Below are 26,283 nucleotides of genomic sequence, written 5' to 3' on the forward strand. Positions count from 1 at the left end.
TGAACCAGCGTCTCCGAACAGAGAAAGCGAAGCGAGCTCAGACACACTTCATAAAGATCACTGTTAATAAATGGAGCGAAATGCTAACCGATGGAAGCACAACCCCCATTCAGTAGAGTGTCAAAATTACACAAGCGCTTCCTTTCACACCCTTCCAAGGGCCAAACGCGGAAGGCAGACGCTCAAACACGTGAGCGTGGGCATTTACATTAAGCCAGTCCTTTTATTTAACGCGACTTGTTTATGCCGCACCTGTACAGCGGATTTTGGCATGGGTTTGCAGCGCGTGGGAAGGGTTAGGTTGGTTAAGCTACGAGTTTCAGAGCTCTTTTTGGGAGGAAGAACTATTCTTTTGATGGGCTTCACCTCCATGCAATTATGAAACGGATTGATCTATTGCAAGGCTCCAGTCCTCAACGATATTTACTTTGGAATATTTCCAAGAGCACTTTCATTGTCGAATAAGTAAGCGTAAAGAATCACGTTGTAAGTCACAAGGTTCATTTTTTCAGTCAGTGTTTAACTTTGGTACCTCCCATTCCCGGGGAAAAAATGCGGATCTGAATCTTTGCTACGTTTCGGGGAGAAAAATGCACCTTAATAGAACGACTGAAAAAGAAGGGAAGTGACTGTCGAGGGTGGAGCTGTTTATTTCCCACCTCTTGCAGGACGGTGGGAGTCGTGTAAAGGGACGAAGGCTGGCACCGTTGTAGTATTTTTTTATTTATTTTCTGTTTGATGTGTATCATTGGCTGAGGAGTCCTAAGGATTTAGCGCCTGACTCTGGCCTCGGCGAGATACGGTGAGCACATACTCTCCTTAAGTTCTTCAGAAACCTTTCTAACGATCAACATATGACTCTCATACTCTTCTATACCGCACTGTTTTCTCCCCACCCACCCCCTCCCTCATCGATTTATCTTCCGCTGCTTTGCTTTCGCTCTTGTTTTTTTTTCTACTTTTTTAACCTTTCTGTCTGTCTTTCTGAAACCTTTTGCTGGGCCGTTATGAGGATTAAAAAACACTTTATTTCTCTCTGATTTCATGCCCCATTTCTTTTAGACGAGTGGTTTTTAATATCCGTTGTTTTGCAGCAAAGTAATTTGACATTTAACACCATTATGCTAACCAGAAAAATGCCCAGTTGGTAGAACAAGGGAACTTAAGTGAATTTCCTATTTGCTGGGAAGCAACCAATGAGGGTGATGTTCTTGTGAAGCAAATTCATTAATCTGTACTCTTTTCAGATTGCGTAGCGGAATGAGAAGGCAAAGTTCGTTCCAAAATGGCAATCTAGCCCTTAGCAACATTTCTCAGGCATGAACAAGAACTCATATTAAAGCATAAGCGTCGCAGCTTATGGATCCTAGAATGCTGTGCATATATAATTCTCACAATTAATTTATAATTAGGTATGTTTTGCAAAACCTAAACATTGGCTTAATGGGAAAAAATTTAACATCAATAAGTTAGGGTATGTAAAAACAACTTTGGCTCCTTGGTTTTTTTCCCATGTCATCATTGGTAGGCACAGCTCTTTTTCAGTTGGCCCTTTCTGCCCCTTTCTTCAGAATTTAATAGAATCAATGGTTGAAGCTTTTCACAATATTATTGTCTGCTAATATTTTGAAGTTATCATATATGTTAAAGGTACAAAACAGTATTGTAGAGATATGCTTTCTATCTAATTGACTTTCTAAACAATCTTGAAAAAATTGACCCAGCTGTGTTTCAGTATATATAATAGTTGTTTTATTTTAAATATAAATCTGAGTTGTTTCAAGTGTAGATATTTACAAATGATAAACAATCAATTATTTACTGTGCTTTATAAAATATTTATAGAAGACTAATTCAAAGACTAATTACCTACTTAGCTAAGTTTTTATTGTTGTGAGCTGCTCAGAGTTGTATTTAGGATGGAAGGCCATGGAAACTTTAAAATAAACAAACAAAATCTTGAGGTAAGACGGGAAACATAAATTTAATAAACTAATAAACCTAAGTTTAGGATCAAAGCACAAAATAGAAGTTTCAAATTCATCAATCAATTTTTTCGTCGATGGGATAATACAAAAATAAAAAGTCCAGAAATTAAGTCAAATGCTTATCATGAGGTAATTAAAAATTAATCTCAAAAAACGAAATGGTGGGACTGAATTCAGTAGATGATGGCAATATTAGTGTCAGGTTACAGCTAGCATTCAGGAACAAACTAACTGCTTCCTCTTTAAAATTCATTTAGTTTTCAGTCTGTTTTGTGACATGAGTAAAGTTCAACAGGCTTCTGATCAGCTAGAAAGTAGAATTTAGAAGAATTCCAGGTTTTGTATCAGCAGAAATGGAACATAATTTAGGGTAGTTCATTAGGTTACAGACGGTCAACTAAATCCTATCTAGAGTTCTAAAGGAACAACATTTAGAAAGAGATCCCTCTTAAATAGAATAAAATTATTTTCGTTTGAATGTTGACTTTCTCCTAGGAATCAATCATTTTTCCAGAAAGGTTGCCAGGCACAATACAATGCAATCCATGATTACACCATAATTAAATAGAAAATTCCTTTTCTGTATACAAATGAACTTTGGGAAAAAAATATTTAATTGGAAGGGATTATTTTTGTAAAGTAGGATAGATTCAGAAAAGAATCTTGAAATAATTTGTACTTATTTGTGTTAGTTATTCAGATTTTTGCCAATACATTTGAGCTAGAAAAAAATTGTTGGAGCCATGCCTACCTCCAAGTTTTCTTCTGCTGTAATAGGAGTTTCCCATTGTTATTTTTTTGAATGGAGGCAAAAGAGCTAAAATGTTATCCCATTCAGAAGATTTTTTTGTAAAAATTTGGAGAAAAATTTAAAGTACCGTGTTTCCCCGAAAATACAACATATCCTGATCATAAGGCCATGCCACATTTTTCTGGTGGGCAAAAATATAAGCCCTCCCCCGCAAATAAGCCCCCTGGACAACCCTCCACCTCCGGCCAGGTAGAGTGTTTCAAAGTGTTTCTGCTCTTGAAACGAATATTTATTTGAACTTAAAACGTGTGCCACTCACAGGACTGAATTAAATGAACTAATTGCATCAATTTTACTATTCAACAGATTGATAAACTTGGGCAGGATGTTGTTTATGTATTTATGAAATTTCACAGCTGAGCTTAAGACCATAAACAGCAGCATTATTAGCAATTCAATATCACATACCTGGATCCAATGAATTTCTGGAATGTGGGGAAGCTTTAGAAGGGAAAGTAATTTATGAAGAAATCACTAATTTTAAACACTCTTTTCATTGTCTGAGTCCTAAATTCAGGAACGAAGTGCTGCTTTATAGAATCAAAAGTCCTTTTTGTGCTCTGATTTGTTAATGCTGCTTGTTTTCAACAGAAAAACAGTGTTTATGTACAATGGATAAAGCCATCTTATGGTTCAAGAACCTGTTTACCAGAAAGGAGACAGAAGAAAGCAAATCGATTATACAGAAAAATTCATATGCTGAGAATAAAGCACCCTGTTATGCCAGCATTAATGGAGCAGATGCTTCTGAGGTGTCTTGTGTTCCTTGCGGTAATCATACCAATCGAGGTTTTGTCACTTGTCCGACTTGCCAAGGCACTGGAAGAATCCCCAGAGGTAAGTACATTTTCAAGGCTTGTTTTGCAGAGGTGACCTGGCCTTGTTGATTGACATTCAGAGTCAAACCTGGCCCCCTCCTATTTTATGTATTGTTTAAACAAGAGATTCATTAATTGGGCTTAGTAATGCTAGTCTATAAAGCTGCTTTGGCCTGATTAAAATCTCTGTGGAAAGATAGGCAATTCTCATGTACATATTTTTGCAATGAAAATAGTCAGAACCCATACATCGTGTTTTGCACATAGGGAAGCTTTTATTAAATTGACAGATTCCAACAGTTCTGGCAGCTTTGAATTTTCCTAAAGATTTGCTTTTCCAGACTATTCCTTCATTTTTCTCTCTTCTATTGTTCTCCTTCTAGAGCAGGAGCAACAGTTAGTGGCCCTCATTCCATATGGAGATCAGCGGCTGAAGCCTAGACGGACGTAAGTACAGTCTTTTTCTGCTAAATGAATTCATCATTTTCTTCCTCTGCTTCATCCTACTGGAGTTATTATCCCTATTTGTTAGACATTCCTATCAGCGATTGCTATGTATGTTGAGGTGGGAGGAAAGTCTGTTATCACTAACTGCCTATGATCTGTTTTGGCAGGAAGATGTATGTATTCCTCACAGTAGCCATTTGCCTGCTGACAACTTGTCTCATGATGTACTTCCTGTTCCCACGTTCAATTGTGGTGCTCCCCTCAGGTCTCAATGCCTCCACCATCTCTTTTGACAATTCTTCTTCCAGCATCATCCTGAATATGACTGTAAGTTCAAGGAACAGAGTGACGGAAGAGTGAGTTGGGGAGAGACATGGACCAAATTCATCTTATGAATCTTTTTTTAAATTCATCTGAGATTGAATATAATTGTGTGCTGCTTATAGGAAGCAGGGGGATAATATTGCAGGGCCATAAGCTGAAAAACATGTCAATTCTGATGTGGAAGCCTCTCTTTTGTCCAGTTTCTATAGCATGTAGTTGCTCATTTTTGAAGGAAAGCTTGGTGAATAGGGTTAGAAGTAATTTTTGTCAAAATATCTATTTTAAGACTGAACACTGGTGGGTAGAATAGTTGTTGGGTTAAACTTTGCTCCCAAATTAAATCTTAATCTTTTAAAACAAAAGAATAAATGACTAAATGACATTAAATGGAATAAAGTTTAGTCAGTCTCTTTCTATTTCTTTTAACCCAGACCAAGCATTTCACTGGGTTTTGTGTGAGCATGGTTCAGTTTCTTTTTAATCAAAACTTGAAACCTGCATATAGCAAGGAGAAGAAAGTTTATGTAACATAATACAAGTTCTAAAAAGCTTGTGTCTGGCCACATGGTCTCTTTTTTAAATGCTTATTTAATCATAAGTTTCATCTTCAAAAAGTTGTCACTGGTTAACCCATTATGGTTTGATCTAGCTTGTTTTTTTTAAAGGAGATTTTAAAACTAGAATGAAATAAATGACCTAGTACAATGTCTGAACCCAGCATATATGATCCAAGAATTACACATGATAATCTAACTCAATTTTTAAAGGGATTTGTGTGGCTTTTGATAGTACCATTCTGGAAGATATATTTCAAGACACAATAAAATAAATACATGGTTAATAACACATCAAGAATTTGTTTCCTACTCAGAAGGGCTAGGGCATGAACAAGGACCTCAATATTCATTGAACTCCTAGATCATTACTAACAAACCTTCTGACAAAAGGAAAATAACATTTGTTCATAATTTGCATTGCAATCAAAACGGGTGGGGGGGGACCCTTCACTGTTAGCAAGCAGCAATTCAATTTAATTTTTTCAGCCTTGAACAGCAGTACTTTTCTAAAAAGTAAATATTTTTTAGTACTCCATATAATGGGGTCCAGGATAATGTGCCAGGATGCCTAGACATGTATTCATTCATTGAAAATACCTCAGAGTTGACAGCCAATTTAATTTTTGTCATCAAGATGATGCTCTTCAGATATTGCAGACTATGGCACCCATCAACCTAAGCTAGCATAACCTGTTGATTAAGTATAGAAAACTGTAGTCTAAAATATCTGAAGAACTTTTAAATTGCCTGTACCTGATGAAAATACCAGAATTAGAATTGTTTTAGGAAAGCAAAAATCAGCTCATTAAATTCAAATCTTTCTTTTGGGGAAGAAGAAAGAAATTGAACTTAATTATTTTTATATATGGAATAAAATATAGTACATATCTGTTATATTGGCAGATCAATCTTACTATTTTCAATTATCAACATCATATTTTTAATCTTTGTTCAATGTGTTAAGTTGTGCAATAAGTATATAATATATACTCTGTCCTTGTGTAGCAACCACAATCCATTCCTTAAATCAGAAGCAAAATGGTCACTAAGTAAATATGTGATAGAAAAAGGATGGGAGGGAGGGAGAAGGTGGGGGTGCGGGAGGGTGGGAGGGGGAGAGAGAGAGAAGCTGTGAAGATCAATGGTTGCTGTTCTTTCATGCAGCAAAGCATTACTCTGGCACTTGGTCATAATGCACATCTTGGTTGGAGGGGAAATTATAAATTCAAAGGAATTCCAGAGCAAGATGAAATTGCAGTTCTCATAAAGCTTTCCTTCCTCCCTCCATCTCTCATTGTCATAACTCTGAACAGACTTGTATTATCAGCACACAACTTGTACAGCAGCTTAGCAGCATACCACATCCAAAGATAAATGTTGCAGACATTCAAAGTAGCATTATGCTACCAAGAAATAAGCACAATATTATTTCATGTGTAGAAATGCTGCATGCAAATGAATGTGCTGAAGAACATGGAAAGGACCAAATAACTAGTCTTCTATAAGCCTTCATCTCATGGACAAGATGAAATTGATCAAAAGGAAGCTGTTCTAAATTTAGTTCGGTTAATATTGCTCTGTACCTAAAAGAAGTAGGTAATGCACAAGCTTTTATACAATCGCCTGCCAAAATCCACAGCTTGGAGTGTCACAATAATTCTTAGTATGCACCAAGTGTAAAAACATGTCAATTCCATGTTCTGAATAGTATACTAGTAGAGTTGGCTCCTGCGGCTCTTAAAAAGATAGAGCTAAATTTAGTAAGTAATATACATAGAAAAACCTTTATCCAGGGCCAACCTGCTACTTGTCCAGATCACTATCCCACAATCATTGTCCTCTCCTTTTGCATTCAACCTCTCATCCCCATAAAAGTAAATGGCTATCTACTATAAAGATGTGTACTGTTTAAGACAGGAACCACTGGGGCTTTGCAGGACTTTATATATGATTTCAGAAAGGTGCTTGTATGATTTTCGGAAGAGACCAGCAGATGTGGACTGGGATTAAGCACTTGTGGATTTTTGAATTAAAAGTCTGAAACTTTGCACAAACCTGGAAACCATATGTTTCATCATGTTTTGTATTATATCTTAAAAAGTAGCAGCAACAGAGGCAGAGTAGGAACCTCTTAAGGGCAAAAGTTCAAGAGAATCCTTTTATGAATGCAAACAATGTGCCAATTTACCACTTTTTCCTGACCACCTATCCTCCTTCTCTTTAGAACATATTAAATGTGACAAACAACAACTTTTATCCTGTGTATGTGGCTAAGCTTGACATTGAAGTCTTGCATAAAACAGTGGTGGTTGGGAAAAAAACTATGATGACTCAGTTGGATATCAAGCTTTTGCAGAGTGCCCAGGTGAGGACTTGAAGGGCTTTACTAATTTGTCTGAACACAAATATGAAAACACTTTACAGTAACTTTCTCTTTCTGATATATTTTTAGATCCTTTACAGCATCTCTAGTACAATCATGGATACCAACACTTAGTAAGTATATCTCTAAGAAATGATCCAGCAATTAGCTAATTCATTTTAAAATAATGGTGTCAAAAGTGAAATTTTATTTGTCTTGACAATTACATAACCTTTTAATCAACTAGTTGATAGATTTTTATGTCGCAGAACTAATGGAGATGCTTTTAAAATATTTAGAGGAAGTTCTTTTTCTCCTTTAGATTTATTTCAAAGGAGAAAAGGCCTAATTTTCCAGTAGAGTGGAGGGAGGGGTCACTGGAGGGAGGGGTCACTGAAGGGTTATTACAGCCTGATTGGTCCATTTGACTGAGAGAAAACTTCTTAGCCTTCGGCTTCTCCCGTTGGCTCCCAGTTTCCTCTCAGTCAAGAAGGTCCAAAGACTTAAATTTGGTTCCCAGAGTGATTGTGAGTACTAAATTCGAAAATTAATTGGATCAATTGGATACTTTAAATCAAAGCAAATTACTAGCATAAAATAGAGCTGTGCCCAATAGGACAAACTATCGCGGTCCTAAATAGGCAGGGAAAGCAGCGCGGAGCGAAGCTCTTTCCATCCTACTCCCTGCGGGCCTTTTTTCCCCCCCGACTGATTCCTGGTGACTCGGGCGTGCCGGGGGGCTTACAGCTCACAAATCCTCCCCCAAGACGATTTGCTTGCCTTGAAGCCGCAGCGCCGGCGGCTTTTTGCCGCGCGTGAAGACCGGCAGCCATTAAACGCAACCGCGCCGCCTCTACCGGGTCGGCGGTGCCCTCGGCGGCGGCGCGCAAACGAGACCGGAGCGCCAGCGGCTCTTGCCGGGCGTGAAGACCGGCGGAGATCGTCCACGGGCCGCGATCCCTTGTTTTTAAACGGCAAGCCTAACAAATTGCTGGGGAGGCAAGCGGCAGGCTCGCGCGCCATTTTAACGGCCGCTTGAGAAGAAGAACAACAATCCTCAGCCGGCGGCCATTTTGGACACGTGTCGGGCCTAGCTTTCCAGGCCTACCGAGCCCCCACCAACATTCAAGGCCCAAGTTGAGAGTTTCTACCAGCAAGAGGCTTCTGGCTGCGACTACTCTTCTTCCATACTTCATCAGAGCACGTAAGTGGGGCGATGGCAGCGAGATCCGAGGCAGCTCAAGCTGCAACTCCCCAGGCCCAAGAAGATAAGTCAGGCCCCACTGCCCCAGCCAGGCCTCGTGTCTCTAGGCCTTCTGCGGAGGATCGCCCCTCCAGAGCCCTACAAAGGGACGAGCTTAGGCGTTCCAGGGCAATTGAGAAAGCCATTGAGAGGGCAGAAAAGAAGAAGGTCAGGGATCCCAGGCCTAGATCTAGATCCCCCAGACCTGAGGCTCCTAGTCATTCCCCTTCTGTCAACAGGGGGTTCAGCCCTTCTTCTCCCTCTTCCTCCAGATCTGTTAGGAGTGAAGGACGGGGGGCTTCACCCCCACCCCCAACTTCCCCTGGGACAGGGGGCTTGGATAGAAATGATCCTTTAAAGGGCCCCTCTGCAGGCCCCTCCCGGGGTAGGAGGTCCCACAGGGATTCGATTCCCCATGACTATGATTCTGATTATGACGTGGAGGATCTAGAACACCTCCCTGAAAATCTAAAAAGGTTAATCTCTGCAGCCATTTCCAGGGGAATAGCTCAAAGAGACAGACCTTCCCGGCATAATAGGATTACTCCATTCAGCAGGGCCAGGTCTAGGAATTCTTCCCCTTCCCTCATGAGCGAGGTCTCCTCTAGGGGGGAGGCCAGTCGTCAAGACGACTGGGGTTTCTCTGAGGAAGAGGATGCGGCCACTGATCAGCCCACCTCTTCCAATCTATTCATCCAGGCCATGTTTAAGCCCTTACTGAAAAAGGCTAGGAGAACCACCAAGGTGGGCACGGGGGACCCCACAGTGCCCCCGCCCAGAGATCCAGATATGGTAATGTTCTCAAACACGGCCACCAATAAAGAAGAGATCCCTGCCCCTCCTCTGTTCTTGGAGGTGGCCACCAGTCAGTGGGCTAGACCTTCAAATTTTTCTCCCCCTGGCAGCAATGACAGGCGGGACTATAACATGGAGAAGGCCTTCCTACAGGCCATCCAATTGCCGGCCATAGATCAACCGATAGCTGCCCTGGTCTCATCTTCCCCGGTGGTCTCAGGGGATGCGGCAGATAAGCTTAAGCCGGAGGATAAAAGGGCGGAGCTCACCTTGTGGAAAAATTACAAGGCTTCTGCATGGGCTATGCGGGCGGCGGCCGCCGCCTCGTATTTTAATCGCACGACCGTTATGTGGCTCCGCCAACTCCAGGATCGTATCCCGATCCAGGACGATCGCATCCATCAGGATTTAACTAAGATTATGGCGGCCTGCCAGTATTCGGCCGACGCAACCCTGGATGCTATGCGATTCGGCTCCAGCGCCTTAGCAACCTCCGTGGCCGCTCGCCGGCTCCTTTGGCTTAGGAATTGGCAGATCGATAATAAAGCCAAATGGGATTTAATAGCTGCCCCCTTTGCGGGTCCCAATCTGTTTGGGTCTGCTCTAGACCCAATCTTGGTGGAGAATAAAGACAAGAAAAAGGTGATGCCCACCTCCACCAAGAAGGCCGAAACACGCAGTCACCCGTATCGCAGGCCTTCCTTCAGGAATTATGACAGGGACCAGGAGCCCCGTTTCCAGCAGTACAGACAGGACAGGCAATACAACAGGCAGAATTTTCAGGACCGCTCCAGGTACCAGTCCCAATCCAAACGGCCCTTTCGCGGGGGGGGGGCGCCCCTTCCGCAGAGGGAAATGACTCGAACCCGAGTCATCCCATAGGCGGCCGTCTGGCACTGTATGCGGACAAGTGGGACCAGATCACATCAGACGGGTGGGTCCGAGCGACCATCCGCCACGGCCTAAGACTAGAGTTTCTCTCCTACCCTCCGAGACGCTTCAGAGTGTTTTCCCCATCCCGGGATCCGGAACGCCGTCGTCTCATGGACCTCGCCGTCTCACACCTTCTAGAAATCAGAGCGGTGGAGGTCGTTCCGGACCCGGAGAAGGGGCGGGGCTACTATTCAAACCTCTTTGTAGTCCCGAAGACCTCGGGGGGTTGGAGGGCGATTCTCGACCTGAAGCGCCTGAATCAGTATCTAGTTTACAGGCGCTTCAAGATGGCCTCCCTAAAGTCTATCCTGCAGGGCATCCGAAAAGGGGATTACATGGCCTCGGTAGATCTGACGGAGGCCTATCTTCATATCCCCATCTTCCGGGCTCACCGTCAATTCCTGCGGTTCTCCCACAAGGGCCAGCATTACCAGTACCGGGCTCTTCCATTCGGCCTGGCCTCGGCCCCTCGGACGTTCACCAAGGTCCTGGCGGCCCTGGCTGCATACCTGAGATCCATTCCGGTGAGGCTCCAGTGCTACCTGGACGACGTCCTAGTGCAGGCAGGGTCCCTCCCCAGAGCCAGAGCAGACCTCCAGCTGACCATCCAATGGCTCCAGACACTAGGTTTCTCAGTAAACTTTCCCAAGAGCCATCTATCCCCATCCAGACAGATTCTGCATCTAGGGACAGTAATAGATTCTGAGTCAGGGAGGGTTCGCCTGTCCCCAGACCGCCTAACCAGTCTGAGACAATTGATCACGTCCATCAGGACAAAAAGGTCCGTTTCCACCCTGACCTTATCCCGACTCCTGGGGAAGATAGTATCCTGTATAGGGATAGTTCCCTGGGCCGTCTACATCTGCATCCCCTCCAGTGGGCCTTGATACCAGCCCAAAGGAGAATGTTGAGCAACTCTCTGCGACCGCTTCGCTTAACGCCGGAAGTGAGATGCTCGCTCAAGTGGTGGATGTCCCCGGCATTGCGACAGGGGGCCTCAATTTGGGAGCCAGAGAGAGTACAAGTCACGACGGACGCAAGCCTTTACGGCTGGGGGGCCGTGATGGGGTCCGACATGGCCCAGGGACGTTGGACTGCCTCGGACCTCAGACACAATATAAATTGGCTCGAACTCAAGGCCGCGAGACTGGCCCTCCGGACTTTCCACCGCCAGCTGCAGGGGCGACACGTCCTCCTGCTTACGGACAATGTAGCGACGAAAGCTCATGTCAACCGTCAAGGGGGGACTCACTCCCGAGCCCTGTGGCGGGAGGCACAGACATTAGGCCTATGGGCGGAGAGACACTTGGCCTCAATTACGGCGGAACATATATCGGGGGAGTCCAACCACCAGGCAGACTGGTTGAGCCGGGCGACTCTGGACAACGGCGAGTGGCAGCTGGACCCAGAGTTGTTTCGGAAGATTTGCCTCAGATTCGGCAACCCCCTTGTAGACCTGTTTGCCTCCCCCGGCAACGCACAACTGCCGAGATTTTTCACCCGATTCAAGATTCCAGCAGCAGAAGGAGCGGATGCTCTCAGAACCCGGTGGCCTCCGGGTCTCCTCTACGCCTCCCCCCCTTCCCCTCATTCCCAGAACCATTCGGAAGGTAGTCACAGAGAGGGCTCACGTCATTCTATTAGCCCCATATTGGCCGAGGAGACCATGGTTCGCAGACCTGGTCCAGCTCTCGGTCACAGACCCCTGGAGGATTCCGCCAGAAGAGGTAGTCCTGTGTCAGGGAGTCTTAATTCACCCAGAGCCGCAGTGGCTGCATCTGACCGCGTGGCTCTTGAAAGGGGATTACTGAAGGGGAGGAGGTTGTCATCAGGGGTCATAGCTACCTTGGAGGCAGCTAGGAGACCGTCCACAATTAGAATCTATAACGCCACCTGGACGGCTTTCGCGAAGTGGTGTAGCCCCAGGGGGGTGGATCCAGCTAGGGCCACGGTTCCAGACGTTTTAGAGTTTCTCCAAAAAGGACTAGAGGACGGGTTGTCCCATAATACACTCAGGCGACAGGTAGCGGCCCTATCCACTATATTGGGATGAGAGGGCTCCTCTACCCTCTCTCGCTCACCATTGGTGAAGAGGTTCCTTAAAGGGGCGGCCAACATCCGTCCACCCCCCGTTCATAGGTTCCCTACCTGGGATCTTACCCTCGTCCTGAAGGCGCTGATGGGTCCTCCCTTTGAGCCTCTCAGGTCGGTCCACATGCGTCTCCTCTCACTGAAAGTAGTATTTTTAGTGGCCATTACATTGGCCAGGTGTATTTCTGAATTGGGGGCCCTTTCTGTTCGAAGTGACCTTTGCATGATTCACCAGGACAGGGTGGTCCTGCGTTTGGATCCTTCGTTCATCCCGAAGGTTAACACTTTGTTTCATAGGGCCCAGGAAATTGTCCTACCAAATTTTTGCCCCAATCCAACAAGGCAGAGAGAACAGGCGTGGCATCGGTTGGATGTACGCAGAGCCCTCCGTATTTATCTAAAACGGACGGAGGGCATTCGTAGGACCGAGGCGCTGTTTGTCTCGTTTCATCCGAGTTCCCTAGGTAAAAAGGTCTCGTCTCCAACTATTGGGAGGTGGATCAGGTTGGCCATTGTTGAGGCGTACGGAGCCTCGGGAAAATCCCCCCCTTCGGGGATTACAGCTCACTCCACTCGTAGTGCGGCCTCCTCAGCGGCCTGGGCCACAAGGGCATCCTTCGAGGACATCTGTCGCGCAGCCACCTGGGCCTCCCCTACTCCCTTCATAAGACACTACCGCTTGGACACTTATGCCTCAGCCGAGGCATCCTTTGGGCGGAGGGTGCTCCAGCGGGTGGCGGCCGATCCTCCCCCTGGGACCCAGTCTCCCCTCCCTGGGATGTAGCGTGGGTATGTCCCTTCAGTGACCCCTCCCTCCACTCTACTGGAAAAAGAACGTTGGTCTTACCTGAACGTTTTTTTCTGGAGAGTGGAGGGAGGGGTCACTTTCCCGCCCTAGGTAGATAGACAGGGTCCGGGAGGGGTAGGATCGGGTGGCCCTGGGCGGCTTTCCCTTGTCTTCTTACATCATGCAGACGCTGACCGTGACATCGCGGAAACTGGGAGCCAACGGGAGAAGCCGAAGGCTAAGAAGTTTTCTCTCAGTCAAATGGACCAATCAGGCTGTAATAACCCTTCAGTGACCCCTCCCTCCAGTGACCCCTCCCTCCACTCTCCAGAAAAAAACGTTCAGGTAAGACCAACGTTCTTTCTAGAAGCATTATAGCATCTATAATGCTAATTTTCCCTGATTAATTTTGGCGATACAGAATTGATTATCCCCATTGCAGTAATTTAACATAGCCAACAGAACTACAGATGAATTTGAAATCTACCTGTATTTTAAAGTAGAGGATTTAAAAATACTTAATTTGACTAAAAATTGCTTTATAACATTCTGACATAATGCCAATTCCATGCTTAGTCAACAAAATAATAATCTTTAGCTGAAACAAAATCAACTGTTAAGACTTTAGATGGATACACCTGCAGTTCTCCAGAATCTATAGTTGTGTTCCTCCTCACCCCCACCATGGCAGCATTAAGCTACTTGACTCCTGTGCATAAATTGGCTGAAAATTATGCCATCATAAAAAAAATCTTCACATTTTAATCCCTTCCTCCTCTTCGTTCACCCTGATGCATTTATATTTTCTTACTGAAGCATTGGTCCCTGTTGTGGGATTACCTCACTTTGTTCCTTGCCCCTATTGCTAGAAAAACAGGCACATCACTTTTCTTCCCTTTGGTGGGTGTTTAAGGACACATGGATTTCATTGATACACTGATACATTTTACTTCAACTCTTGTATAGTACTTGAACTTCAGTTCTTGTACAGTACTTGATATTTTTCCATCTGATGCCTTCATGGGTCCAGTAAGGATATAAACACGATTTTATCATTATTCTTAATACTTGAACTAAAAGGAAAAACTCTTGTCCATTTCACCCGATAAGAGGTAAGAGAACTCTACCATATCAGTGCCATCAATGACCTTGTAGCAAGCATCACCAATTCACATGTATTTCTTTCCCTTGGGACATAAGGGGAAACTAGCAAACTCTAGTCAAGTTCACATGGTTAAAAAAAGGTCCACCTTTAACCATTCCATCTGTGAACTGTTTTTAAAAATGCCTAGCTTTTCACATTTCCACTGGTGAACTTGTCTGCAAATGTGTTTATGGGTGTCTACACACACATACAAACTAAAAAGTCCAGCCTTTCATCATTACATAGTCCAGCAACCCAGCATGAAATGGTGACTGAGGCTTGGTTGAGGATGATATGTATCCCTGCTCTTAAGAGATATTAATGGCCTATCCTTGCCTTAAGGTAACCTGGTTGTGCAGATCAATCCTTAAGGATTTTTCTGGTTATTTTCCCCAAGATACTTTCATTTATGGATGCCAGGACTTGAACATACAAATTCCTGGGTTCCATTGACCAAAATCTTTCCATTGATATGGAATATACCCATTTCATCTGTAAAATCTAGAGAAACTAGTCTAATTCAATACACACCATAAAGGAGTACTAAAATACGAAATGAATTAAAGTATGATTTTGCATGTGCCACATAATAACAGTGAAATTCCCTTCATTATTTCAGCAAAATTTGCACATGGACCAAAATAAAGGTTCACAATGTTCTTCTGCATATACAGTAAGTCTGATTCTCTTTTCTGTTTTATGATAGCTAACTCTTGGTCCAGTATTTGTATCTTTTAACCTAAAATCCTAATGGTTAGATGGTTGGTTTAGTTTGTAGGCCAAATATTTCATCCTGCTCAAATGAGGAGCATATTTTTAATCAAGAGAATCTTCTCTTACTTACCGTATTTTTCGGAGTATAAGACGCACCAAGATTTTGAAGAAGCAAATTTTTAAAAAAGTAGGTAGGTAGGTAGGTAGAGGGAGAGAAAGAAAGAGAAATACAGTAGGTAGGTAGAGAGGGTAGGTAGGTAGAGGGATAGAGAGAGAGAAATAGAAAGATAGAGAGAGAAATACAATAGCTGGTAGGGAGAGAGAGTGTGTAGGTAGGGAGAGGGATAAAGAGAAATACAGTAGATAGGGAGGGGGAAAGAGAGTGTGTGTAGGTAGGTAGGTAAGTAGGAAGAGGAATAGAGAGAGAGAGAGAGAGAGAGACAGTAGGTAGGTAGGGAGAGTGTGGGTAGGTAGGTAGAGGGAGAGAGAGAAATCGAAATAGAGAGAGAAATACGATAGGTAGGGAGAGAGAGAGGGTAGGTAGATAGAGGGATAGAGAGAGAGAGAGAAATACAGTAGCTAGGTAGGGAGAGAGAGAGAGAGTAGGTTTCCAGGTGTATTTATCCATGTGCTGGAGAAGGAAATTGCTGACAAACCTTAGGACTTTGTTTCTGCTGGCACAGCACTTGATCAATGTAAGTCTCCAAAGTGAGGCGTGGGAGGAATCACACATGGGTATTAACACAGCCCTTTTGCCCTGGAGACTGAGGTAAATCTTGAGGCTATACCTCCGTACCTCCTCTGACCTCCCAGATTAACCTCAGTCTCCGGCCCAGAAGGAGTGTTTTCCTGACTCTCTCTCACTTCGAAGACTTAGGTTTTCTTTTTACAGGTTTTTTGCAAGAATTTTTCTACCTTTTACCTTCACTTGGATTGCTGACCCCTCCTCTACCGTGCTCAGTGCTGGTAGTGCAAAGCCTTGCCGCTTGCTAGCGCACGCTCCCCAAGCGGCCGGACGGTCGCGTAAAAGGGGAAGAAGCCTCGGCGCCGCGTGAGCGCTTGGAACGGCTGCCCGGCTTCCAGGAGACCGGCGAAGACTCTCGGAGGACCGGGGATCCGGCAGGGATCGCCCCAACGCTCCCCAGCTACAAGAGGAGATTGGGCCGCAGATCGGCGGCCGCCATCTTGCCCCACCATCTTGAGCACGTGGGTGAGCACATGACCAGCGTTCCTCCTACGGACGCCAAGAGCGCTCAGGAAGCACTGCCGAAGCCGGAAGAGGCTTCGAAGGGCCTCAATTCTGCCGGCAAGCCGGAGAGGGCCATGGATCGGTGCCTGCCAGCAACTCGGGCCGCAGATTGGCGGCAGAGAAGAAGAGTGGAGTCTTGAGCTCACTGCAAGGAGATTCGGATCCCACAGTTGAGGCCGGCAAACAGGGAGGAGATTGGTGATCAGCAGAACCGTGAGTACGATGGCGGAGATGGTGAGGAGTGGGGGTGCGAGAACCAGATCCATAGGGGATGCGGAGCCCAGCGCGGGGACCTCCAGGGGGGTTCCCCCATTCACCAGAGAGAAGTCCCCCACCAAGAAGGGCCACCCCAGGGCCCATAAGAAGGGAACCTCTAGGAAAGAGGTTCGGGTGACCAGGGCTACTTCTAGAAGATTCAGGGCCACCATCAGCCCCTCACCTTCCAGATCCCCCCCCCACCGCAGGCTCCCTGCTCTGGAGAGGACCCAGGTGGCATCCCCTGGCTCTTCAGGGGGCTCAGGAGGAGCGCGTAGTTCCCTATCGCCCCCCCCCAATCGCCTGGCCATCCATCTGATGGCCAGGCGATAGGGGCAGACCCCTTTGGGTGCAGGGCATCCAGCCAGCCTAGGCACTGACTGGCACCGCAGTCCCCTGATCCAGAGGAGCTTCTGCAACCCCCAGAGCTGCATCCCTCCCTCACAGAGCTTCCTGAGAGCTTCCAGTAGGTCCTAGCCAGGACCATAGCCCAAGGGATTGCTTTTGGGATGAAGCACCAGTCACAAGGTGCCAGGAGTAGGTCTTCCCGGGACCAGTCCAGGGGACATCAGGATCACCCCAGGAACACCACCTCCAGAGAACCCAGGTCACCCTCCCCCTCCACTGCCAGTGAGGTTTCAGATTTGGAGGAAGGGGAGTTGAAGGAGGTGGGGTTCTCTGAGGATGAAGACGCCCAGGCCCCTGAAGCGCCCAACATCACCGGGCTTTTTCCACCCTCCCTTTTTAGCTCCTTACTTCATAAGGCCAGGGCCACAGCGGATCTGGACTCCCCTCCAGAGCCCACTCCTACTACTGCCACCCCCAGCACTAGAGGGGGGAACAAGAAGGGGCCCTTCCACAAGCCCCAGGTGGAAAAGGAGGAGATCCCCACTCCAGAGATGTTCCTAGAGGTGCTTAAATCCCAGTGGGTTAAGCCAGGATCTTTTCCCAACCCGGAGAGCAATGAGCGTAGATTCTATAATCTCAATTCTACCTTTGCCCAAGCTCTGCAGGTACCTTCAGTGGACACTCCGGTCGCCAGCCTAGCTTCTGCTCCTCGGTGGTGACTGAAGACAAAGCCAACTGCCTCAAGGCAGAGGACAAAAAGTTGGAGATGATCATGCGTAAGTCCTTCCAGGCAATAACCTGGGCTATTAGGACGGCCGCAACCGCCTCCTTTTTTAACAGGTCAACAGTGCTATGGCTGGAACAGCTGACAGACAGGACCCCGTCCACAGAAGTACATTTACTGCAAGACATCTCCAAGGTGCTGGCAGCCACCCAGTTTTCGGCAGACGCCACGCTGGATGCAGTTAAGTATGCCTCTTGAGCTTTGTCGTCCTCTGTAGCTTCCAGGCACCTGTTATGGCTGTGTCACTGGCAGGCGGAGTCTCGAGCTAAGTGGCACCTGGCAGGAGCTGACTACACCGGGGACAAACTGTTTGGTTCTTTGCTGGATCCAATCCTGGTGGAGGACAAGAATAAGCAGAAGGTCTTTCCGGCCACGACCAGAAGGTCAGATCACCGACCGGCCCCGTACCCCAGGAGAGCATCTTACCACCCGCCTGACACGGACCCCCAGAATCAGAGGTACCCGGTTCCCAGGTTTCACAGGCAGGGGGACAGGCAGTTCCCAAGGGACAGATTCAGAGGCCAGCAGCAGAGCAAGCGGCCCGTCGTTTCCGCAGGTTCAAGTGATCCGATCGGGGATCACCCCATTGGCGGTAGCCTCTCCTTATTTGTGGATGCCTGGGATTGCATCACATCGGACGAGTGGGTCCTCCAGACGGTCAAGCTCGGGCTCCAGCTGGAGTTCCACTCGCAGCCCCCGAATAGATTCCGCACCTTCACCTCCTCTAGAGATCCGGCCAAACGGGCCCTTAAGGCCAAGGCCATCAAGCACCTGTTAGACATCAGGGCTATAGAGAAAGTACCAGAAGGGGAGAAGGGTTCTGGATTCTATTCAAACCTGTTCCTGGTTCCCAAGAGTTCAGGGGGGTGGAGGGCCATCCTGGACCTTAAACTGCTCAACTCCAGAGTGGTCTACCGTAGGTTCAAGATGGCCTCGCTGAAATCCATCCTAGAGGGCGTCAGACAGGGCGATTACCTGGCTTCCATCGACCTCACGGATGCTTATTTGCATATCAGAATCGCCCCGGAACATCGTAGGTTCCTCAGATTCTCCCACGAGGGCAGCCACTTCCAGTATAGAGCCCTCCCCTTTGGACTGGCCTCAGCTCCCAGGACCTTTACCAAGGTACTGGCCGCGGCTGCGGGTCACCTTCGTTCCTTCCCAGTCCGACTCCATTGCTACCTGGATGACATCTTAGTCTTAGCCAGGTCCCCAGACAGTGCTAGGCAGGACCTGGGTCTCACCATCGACACGCTAAGGTCCCTGGGGTTCTCGATCAATCTCGAGAAAAGCCACCTAGCCCCAACTACCAGGCTTCAACACCTAGGGTCCATGATAGATTCGGTGTCTGGAGAGGTATTCCTTTCCCGGGAATATAGGGACAGCATCGTACAGCTGGTTCAGGAGATACGCAGGTTACGCTCTGTCCCTGTAGTTCTTCTTTCCATGCTCCTTGGGAAATTCATGTCTTGAATAGGGATCGTGCCTTGGGCTCGTCTCCATGCCAAGGAGCTCCAGTGGTTCCTGCTCCCACACCAGAGAGCCAGGATGAGCAACGCCAGCTTCAAGGTCCGGGTGTCACCCCAGGTTCTCCTATCGCTCCGTTGGTGGTTGACACTAACCCTAGACAAGGGGTCATTCTTCAGAGAACCAGCAAGGAAGGTACTCACGACAGACGCGAGCCTGTTCAGCTGGGGAGCACACCTGGAGGCCCAGATTGCCCAGGGCCGCTGGACTCCAACAGACCTGTGCAACAACATCAACTGGTTGGAGCTCATGGCCATCCATCTGGCTCTATGCCACTTCAGGACTACTGCGACCAACCATCATGTCCTGGTCCTGACGGACAACGTGGCAGCCAAGGCCCACATGAACAGACAGGGAGGCACTCACTCCAAGGCCCTGTGCGATGAGGCCCTCCGATTGGGGAACTGGGCAGAGAGGAACCTCCAATCCATCAGAGCGGAACACATCTCCAGGACAGAGAACCAGCAGGCGGACTGGCTCAGCAGGGAGACAGTCGACAACGGAGAGTGGCAACTCCATCCCAACATCTTCCTACAGATCTGCGAGAGGCTCGGACGTCCGACAGTGGATCTCTTTGCAATTCCAGCGAACGCCCAGCTGCCAACCTTCGTGTTGAGGTTCCCAAGCAGAGGCGCCATGGACACGGATGCTCTTCGTTGCAGATGGCCGACCGGTCTCCTCTACGCCTTTCCTCCCCTCCCCCTCATCCCCGGGGTTCTGAGGGAGTTAGTGTCAGAAAGAGCAGAGATGGTTCTAGTGGCTCCCTTCTGGCCAGTAGACCTTGTGGAGCTGTCATCAGCTCCCCACTGGAAGCTTCCACTAGGGGAAGTGTCCCTACACCAGGGGTCCCTGGAAATCCGGACCCGGAGTGGCTCCATCTGACCGCTTGGCGATTGAGCGGGAACAACAGAGAGGAGCCCACTTCTCCGCGGAGGTCATTAAGACCATCGAAGCGTCCAGGAGGCAGTCCACCACTCGCATTTACAATGCCTCCTGGGCCGCTTTCGCGGATTGGTGCCAAGCAAGAGGCATTGTCCTGGCTTCAGCTTCTGTGCCCCAGGTTCTGGACTTCCTACAGGAAGGACTGGAAAAGGGTCTGGCCCCCAGCACCAGGAGACAAGTCTCTGCCCTCTCCACTGTCCTGGGGGAGGGTGGACTCCCCGCCTTTGTCACACCATTCGGTCCTAAGTCGTTTCCTTAAGGGAGCGGCGAATCAAACCCCCCGTGGTCCATCGATTCCCTACCTGGGATTTACCCACGGTACTCCAGTCACTGACGAAGGCACCCTTCGAACCCTTGAGGGAGGTTTCCCTCCAATTCCTGACGCTTAAGGTTGTTTTCCTGGTTGTCATCACCTCAGCCAGGAGAGTTTCCAAGCTTAACGCTCTGTCCAGCAGGGCGGACCTTTGCTCCTTCCTGGAGAACCGGGTCATCCTCAGACTGGACCCCGCGTTCATGCCCAAGATCAACTCCCCATTCCACTGGGATTAGAGATAGTTCTGCCAGATTTCTGCCCGCAGCCTTCCAGGGATAGAGAAAGATCTTGGTACCTACTGGACGTTAGAAGAGCCCTGCGCATCTACCTGAAGCGCATGGCGCCCTTTAGGCACTCAAAAGCCCTCTTCGTTTCCTTTCAGACTTCCACCCGGGGAGCCAAGGTTTCCCCGGCAACCATTAGCAGGTGGATCAGAGCGGCCATTTCCAAAGCCTATGAGGCACGAGGCCTCCAGGCCCCAGGGGGCATCACCGCACACTCCACCAGGAGTACGGCCACCTCAGCAGCCTGGGCCACTCAGGCTCCCATAGAGGAGATCTGCAGGGCTGCCGCCTGGTCTTCTCCATCGCTTTTCATCAGGCATTACCGGCTAGACACGTACGCCTCTGCGGAGGCGGCCTTTGGGAAGAGGGTTCTTCAGGGAGTCCTGGACTCTTGAGGGGCTCAGGCCCATTGATCCCTCCCAAGGACATCTAGCTTTGGTATGTCCCATGTGTGACTCCTCACATGCCTCACTTCGGAGACTGTCAGTTGGTCTTACCTGAACTGCATGTCTCGAAGATGGCGTGGGAGTAGTCACTTTCCCTCCTTCTTAGGGCGCACCGCACCAGGAGCCTGAGTTAATTCAGTGGTCAGGCAGGGCTAGGCAGGAAGGACGTGTGTGTATTTTATCTGTCCCTTCCTTCCAGGTGCTCTGCGACGAACCATCGGTTAATCTGGGAGGTCAGAGGAGGTACGGAGGTGTGGCCTCAAGATTTACCTCAGTCTCCAGGGCAAAAGGGCTACCCATGTGTGACTACTCCTACGCCATCTTCGAGACATGCAGCTCAGGTAAGACCAACTGACATTCTCATCAGTTAAAGAGCTTTCCAAAATGGAAAAAAAAGTTTTTGCACTTTGCAAACCTCCAAGAAAAGGCCTGTTTTTTTCCCCAAATAAAAGGCATGAATAGCTTGGGGGGGGACTTGCAGAGTGCTCCTGGGAGGGTGAGGAGGACAAAAAAGAGCAAAAAACAGCCCGTAATAGCCTTATGGAGGCTTATAGAGTGCTGCTGTGGGCTGGGGGCAAAAAACGACCAATATTTTGCTTATTTCTGCCCTCCCAAGCCCCCAGGAGCTCTCTGAAAGCCTGCATAAGGGTATATACGCACAGCCATTTTGGTGAAGAGGGCGGGGCTTCAGGAGGGAAAAAATGCTATATTCGATGTATAAGACGCACCCAGATTTTCAGCCTCTTTTTTGAGGAAAAAAGGTGCGTCATACTCTGAAAAATACGGTAGTTGTTTCACTCCTCATTTAATCATTTCATCATATCACTAATCAATGTAATTAATGTAATTTCTATAGGAATTATATCACTTCTTTTTAAAAAAACATATTGGTTCTCTCTATAATGACTAATAAACTTCCAGATCTGTTAATTTTGCATTCTTTGTCCATTATCTTCCAAAATATACCATTGAGAATAAAATCTGGAATTTAAATTATTGGTAGAAGTGACAAGGAGGTATTGTATTTGTAAACATTTTATTATATTACCAAATTCTTATTTTCCTCTCCTTCCAGAGGTGCACTGACTTGTTCCTATCTCTCTCATTCGGAGCAACTCTCCTTTGAAAAGTATCAGTATGTGGATTGCAGAGATAGTGTCCTACTATCTTGATTCTAAAATCTCTCATGGCTACAGTAGAGTCCTGGCAGAACTTCTTTTGGCTGTTTCTCCAGTCCCCTTCCGTGAAATTGCAGTAGCATGTTTTTCATGCCTCTGGGGATTTGTAGTGTGGGAAGAAACTGAAGTTTTGATTTCTTTATTGCCAATTCTACAAAACAGGAAGATGGCTATGGCATCACATTCCTTTTAAGATAGCATATGATGATGCTAATGGACTAGCAATATTTTAAAAGAACAGCAGAATGGCACTTGAGTGCAGAAAACAGAATGTAAGAACATGCTAACTTGAGACAGTTATGCTTCATATTGGAATTTGAATAGATTTAGGCTGCATGGATCACCAAGTGGCTGCTGAATTTGCTGATACTGTTTCTTTTGGAGGTTACTGCCTGGAACTGGGATCTGTAAACACAATGAAACACACAACTTTAGACTTTATTGGAGGGCTGGGGGTTGATCTGATGCGTTCTCCTTTTCCCAGAACTATCTTCTCCCATACCGATATAGCAGGAGGAAAACTTGGACTTTTTGAAGGAGGCATTACCACTGAATTAAGGTTTTACTTCTTCTCCCACTAGATTTTCCCCTGTTCATTAGTTCAGCTCTTTTATAAGTTTTAGGGAGAAAAAAAGGTTTATGAAGCCAAAATAATTGCTCTGTTCAAATGCTGCTTTTCTAAATCTATTTCTACCACAGCTTTATTTTCTTGTTTTTTTTCCTTAAACTTTATTAACTTTTTAAAAGCATAGAATACAAAAAAGCAAAGAAAACATTAAAAGGTTTACTCACTGTTGGAGCTAAAAGGTGAATAAAATCCTGAATATATTTTCTCATAGACCAGTATGACAGTTCACATACAAAAAATGATCTGTAAAAAATGATTATGCCTTGATAGAATTGCTGGCCTTTAAAATTAGGTAGGTTTGAAGCAAATTGTGCAATGCTGCCTGGTGATAATATATGGTAAGAAAGACAGTTGGATTAAAAAAACTCGTAACTGGAAAAGGCAGTTATTTACCCATCTTTTTAAAGAGATACTTGTACAATACTTCCTAAATTTTTCAAGTTTGGTTTCATTTGATATGCAGACTATTTAGTACTGCAGTGCAGAGTAAACATCAGGTAGGTTGACAAAGAAGTATTTTATTAGGATCTAATGAACCTTTTCTGGCTGCACTTCTTATTATTATTATTATAGCTAATAGATTAGAGATCAACAGTAGTTTATTTTCTTGTTCAGGATGATCTGATTTCTTTTTCATTCTTTTTCTGAATAAAGCTATTTTGCTACAAATAATCATGAGACAAAAAAGACAATGTGGACTCCTTCCTTTTAACTTCTCTGAAACTGGAATTGACAATGGGCAAATTAAAAACCATTGATCAGGACTGTGAGGCGGGTGCTTAGTACTTAAAAAAAAAATTAAGCACCAACTCCACCACCTCAGTTAACCAGAAGCAATAAATGGGCAGAACAGAGTTTGCAAAAAAGAAACTATTACAAAATTTGTTCAGCTGGATTTCTTGGTGAAAGCCTAGAAACAAGGAAGGAATTTTCTGGATAAGACAGCCTGCTTCTGTTCTTAATTACTGTTCTGAAATTTCTGTTTTAGTTTCATGGGGCATTACAGAATAGCAAAGTCTCAGCACTGCTAAAGGGCCTAGCATGACAACTTAAATCTGTCCTACCAGATTCTTTCCCAGTCTTTCTCAAACCTGTTCCCCAAAACAAAATAGATAACAGGCAAGTTTGGGCTGTGGCTAGAAGTTTCAGGCAGAAAAGTGGGGAGACGTCATAGCAAAGCTTCACACAAAGGCAGGCACTGTGGATCTGTGACTCCAGAGAACTTTTATTAGAAGAATTCCCAAAAAGATTAATCTTCATTGTACGCTCTGGCAGACTTTTCAGCTCAGACAGGTGGCATTTTGTCCTGCAGCAGTTACAGAACAACATTTCTCCATACAGTTTTCAGCTCTATTGTTGTTACCACTGTTGTATGTAGTCTATTGACTAAAAGAGAAAATATAGCCCATTAATCCCTAATCCAACACCGCACCCCATCCTACGCATAGCCATATGTTATAGTAAGAACATTTTGGAAGAACAAATCTGAAGATGGAAATCAGAGGAACAGAAAGGCGATGGGCCATAGAATCACTAAGAACCAAGCCACAGAATGCCAGAAACCTTATAGAAAAGAACAAAGGAGATATAGGAGAGCAGTGCTTCACAACTAGTTTCTTTAATATCTTACCTAAAGTTTCAATGCAGAAAAATGCATTTTGAGTTTTACGGCACCACCTATCTGGTGGCACAGTGGTTAAAATGTAGTATTCCCCACAGCCTTGAGTTTGGTCCTGACAGGTCCTTGCTCAAACCTTCTATCCTTCTGAGGTTGGTAAAATGAGGACCCAGATTGTTTGGGATAATATGTTGGCATTGTAAACTGCCCAGAGATTGCTGTAAACCACTGTGGAACGATATATAAGTCTGTGCTATTGCTATAGCTATTGCCATTTCTGTGGTCAAATGGACTTCGGCAACAACATACCTTTTGTTCTCATTACCTTGACTCCTCAAGGCTTCAAGGTGCATTTAAAACTTTCATAGCAGCCAGGGTTCTCCTATGAAATGGGTCAGGGAAGTTGTAGGCACTACTCTAGCAAGAAAACTCTGAAAGCAGATGGGCAACAGGGAAGTAGGCGTGTTCCCTTATGGGAAGTAAAGGGTCATAAAGAAAACTAAACATCTAAATTGCCCAATAGCACTTTCTTTTAAAAAGTGCAACATTCCTGAACTAGACTGAAATGAGCCTCATTTCAGATCTGGGGATAAATAGGTCTCCAGCAGATTTTCCATGCAAGGAAGAAAAACCCATCCTTTACCTCTGACATCTTACCTTATATCGTTTGAGTAGTTTACCACTTTGACTTGGAATATGCTCTGTCTGGCATAGGCAACGATCATCCTGTGTGACCTCTGCAAATAAGGAGTGAATTTATTCAGGCGGTACAGATGGTTTCATAGATCGTTCTATGACTACTTCTTTCATATAAAATTGACCACATTGAAAATATAGTAATGACAATCAGAGGTGCAGGTAGAAGTGGGGAAAAGTTATATAAAGTGCAGATAATGCAATTTTAGGCAGATTTAGTTTGTAGTATTTCTCGGAGAAAAGAAAGTCTAGTCATATGGAACTCTGCCATCCTTTTTACTTTACCTATCTGTTGTATGATTATGTTATGAGGTTTCCTTGCACATCTTGTAAGGTCAGCACAAACTATTAGAACATATCTATCAGAACCAGTTTTTTGTAGTGGTTAAGGTATAGAAACCAAGAGACTGTGACTTCTAGTCTTTCCTTAGGCATGAAGAGAGCTGAGTAACCTTAGGCCAGTCACTTCCTCCCAGACTTAGCAAGGAGACTAACCACTTTCAAAAATGTTAGCAAAAAAACTGCATGGACTAGTCTAGGCAGTTGCCAAGAATGAAGTTGCCAAGACGTAAAGGCACAAACAACAAATCAGTGCATAGTGGACTGTGGATATTGAAAGATGATGCATAGTAGCATCATCTTTCAATATCCAAGAAATAAAGTTCTCTTTCTGAAAAAGATGTGTGATGTACTTGGTAAAGCTGTTTATACGGCATGTTTATCTACAGTTTTATCTAATTTACTAAATTTCCTGGGTTTGTGCAGCATACTGTACTCCATTACATGATCTCATATTAAACATGTTCTATCCTCATGCTATCATGTTCATTAAACATGATAAAATATGGTTCTCTAATGTATGGATTATTACTGTATTGTGTAAACTCAACCAAATAGCAGGACTATTAGTTATATTTAACGGTTTGAGCTCTGTGAACCAAGCCTGTCTTTTCACTTTGCTGATGGGAAATAAATGTATTAAGTCAATCTTGCTCTCATAA

At 45.7% G+C, this 26,283-nt stretch overlaps 1 protein-coding gene across 1 annotated transcript; it reads left to right on the plus strand.

Annotated features, from left to right (window-relative positions):
• The first annotated feature begins 207 nt into the window (after nt 1–207).
• On the plus strand, nt 208–26,283 carry TMEM106A (transmembrane protein 106A). The gene is made up of 8 exons (XM_081971601.1): nt 208–802; nt 3,391–3,636; nt 4,001–4,064; nt 4,232–4,391; nt 7,170–7,310; nt 7,398–7,441; nt 14,920–14,973; nt 22,238–26,283. Exons 2-8 carry the CDS (start codon nt 3,411–3,413, stop codon nt 22,332–22,334), a joined length of 786 nt encoding a protein of 261 aa, XP_081827727.1. The 5' UTR covers nt 208–802; nt 3,391–3,410; the 3' UTR covers nt 22,335–26,283.

This window comes from Natrix helvetica, assembly GCF_964273705.1.
Source record: "Natrix helvetica genome assembly, chromosome: Z".
Lineage (NCBI taxonomy): Eukaryota > Metazoa > Chordata > Lepidosauria > Squamata > Natricidae > Natrix > Natrix helvetica.

Excerpts from the sequence above, each read along its gene's own strand:
- TMEM106A (XM_081971601.1), top strand. The coding sequence starts at position 3,411 with ATGGATAAAGCCATCTTATGGTTCAAGAACCTGTTTACCAGAAAGGAG. Across the intron at positions 4,065-4,231 it reads CGGCTGAAGCCTAGACGGAC|GAAGATGTATGTATTCCTCA; the intron begins GTAAGTACAGTC and ends CTGTTTTGGCAG. Across the intron at positions 7,311-7,397 it reads AGCTTTTGCAGAGTGCCCAG|ATCCTTTACAGCATCTCTAG; the intron begins GTGAGGACTTGA and ends ATATATTTTTAG.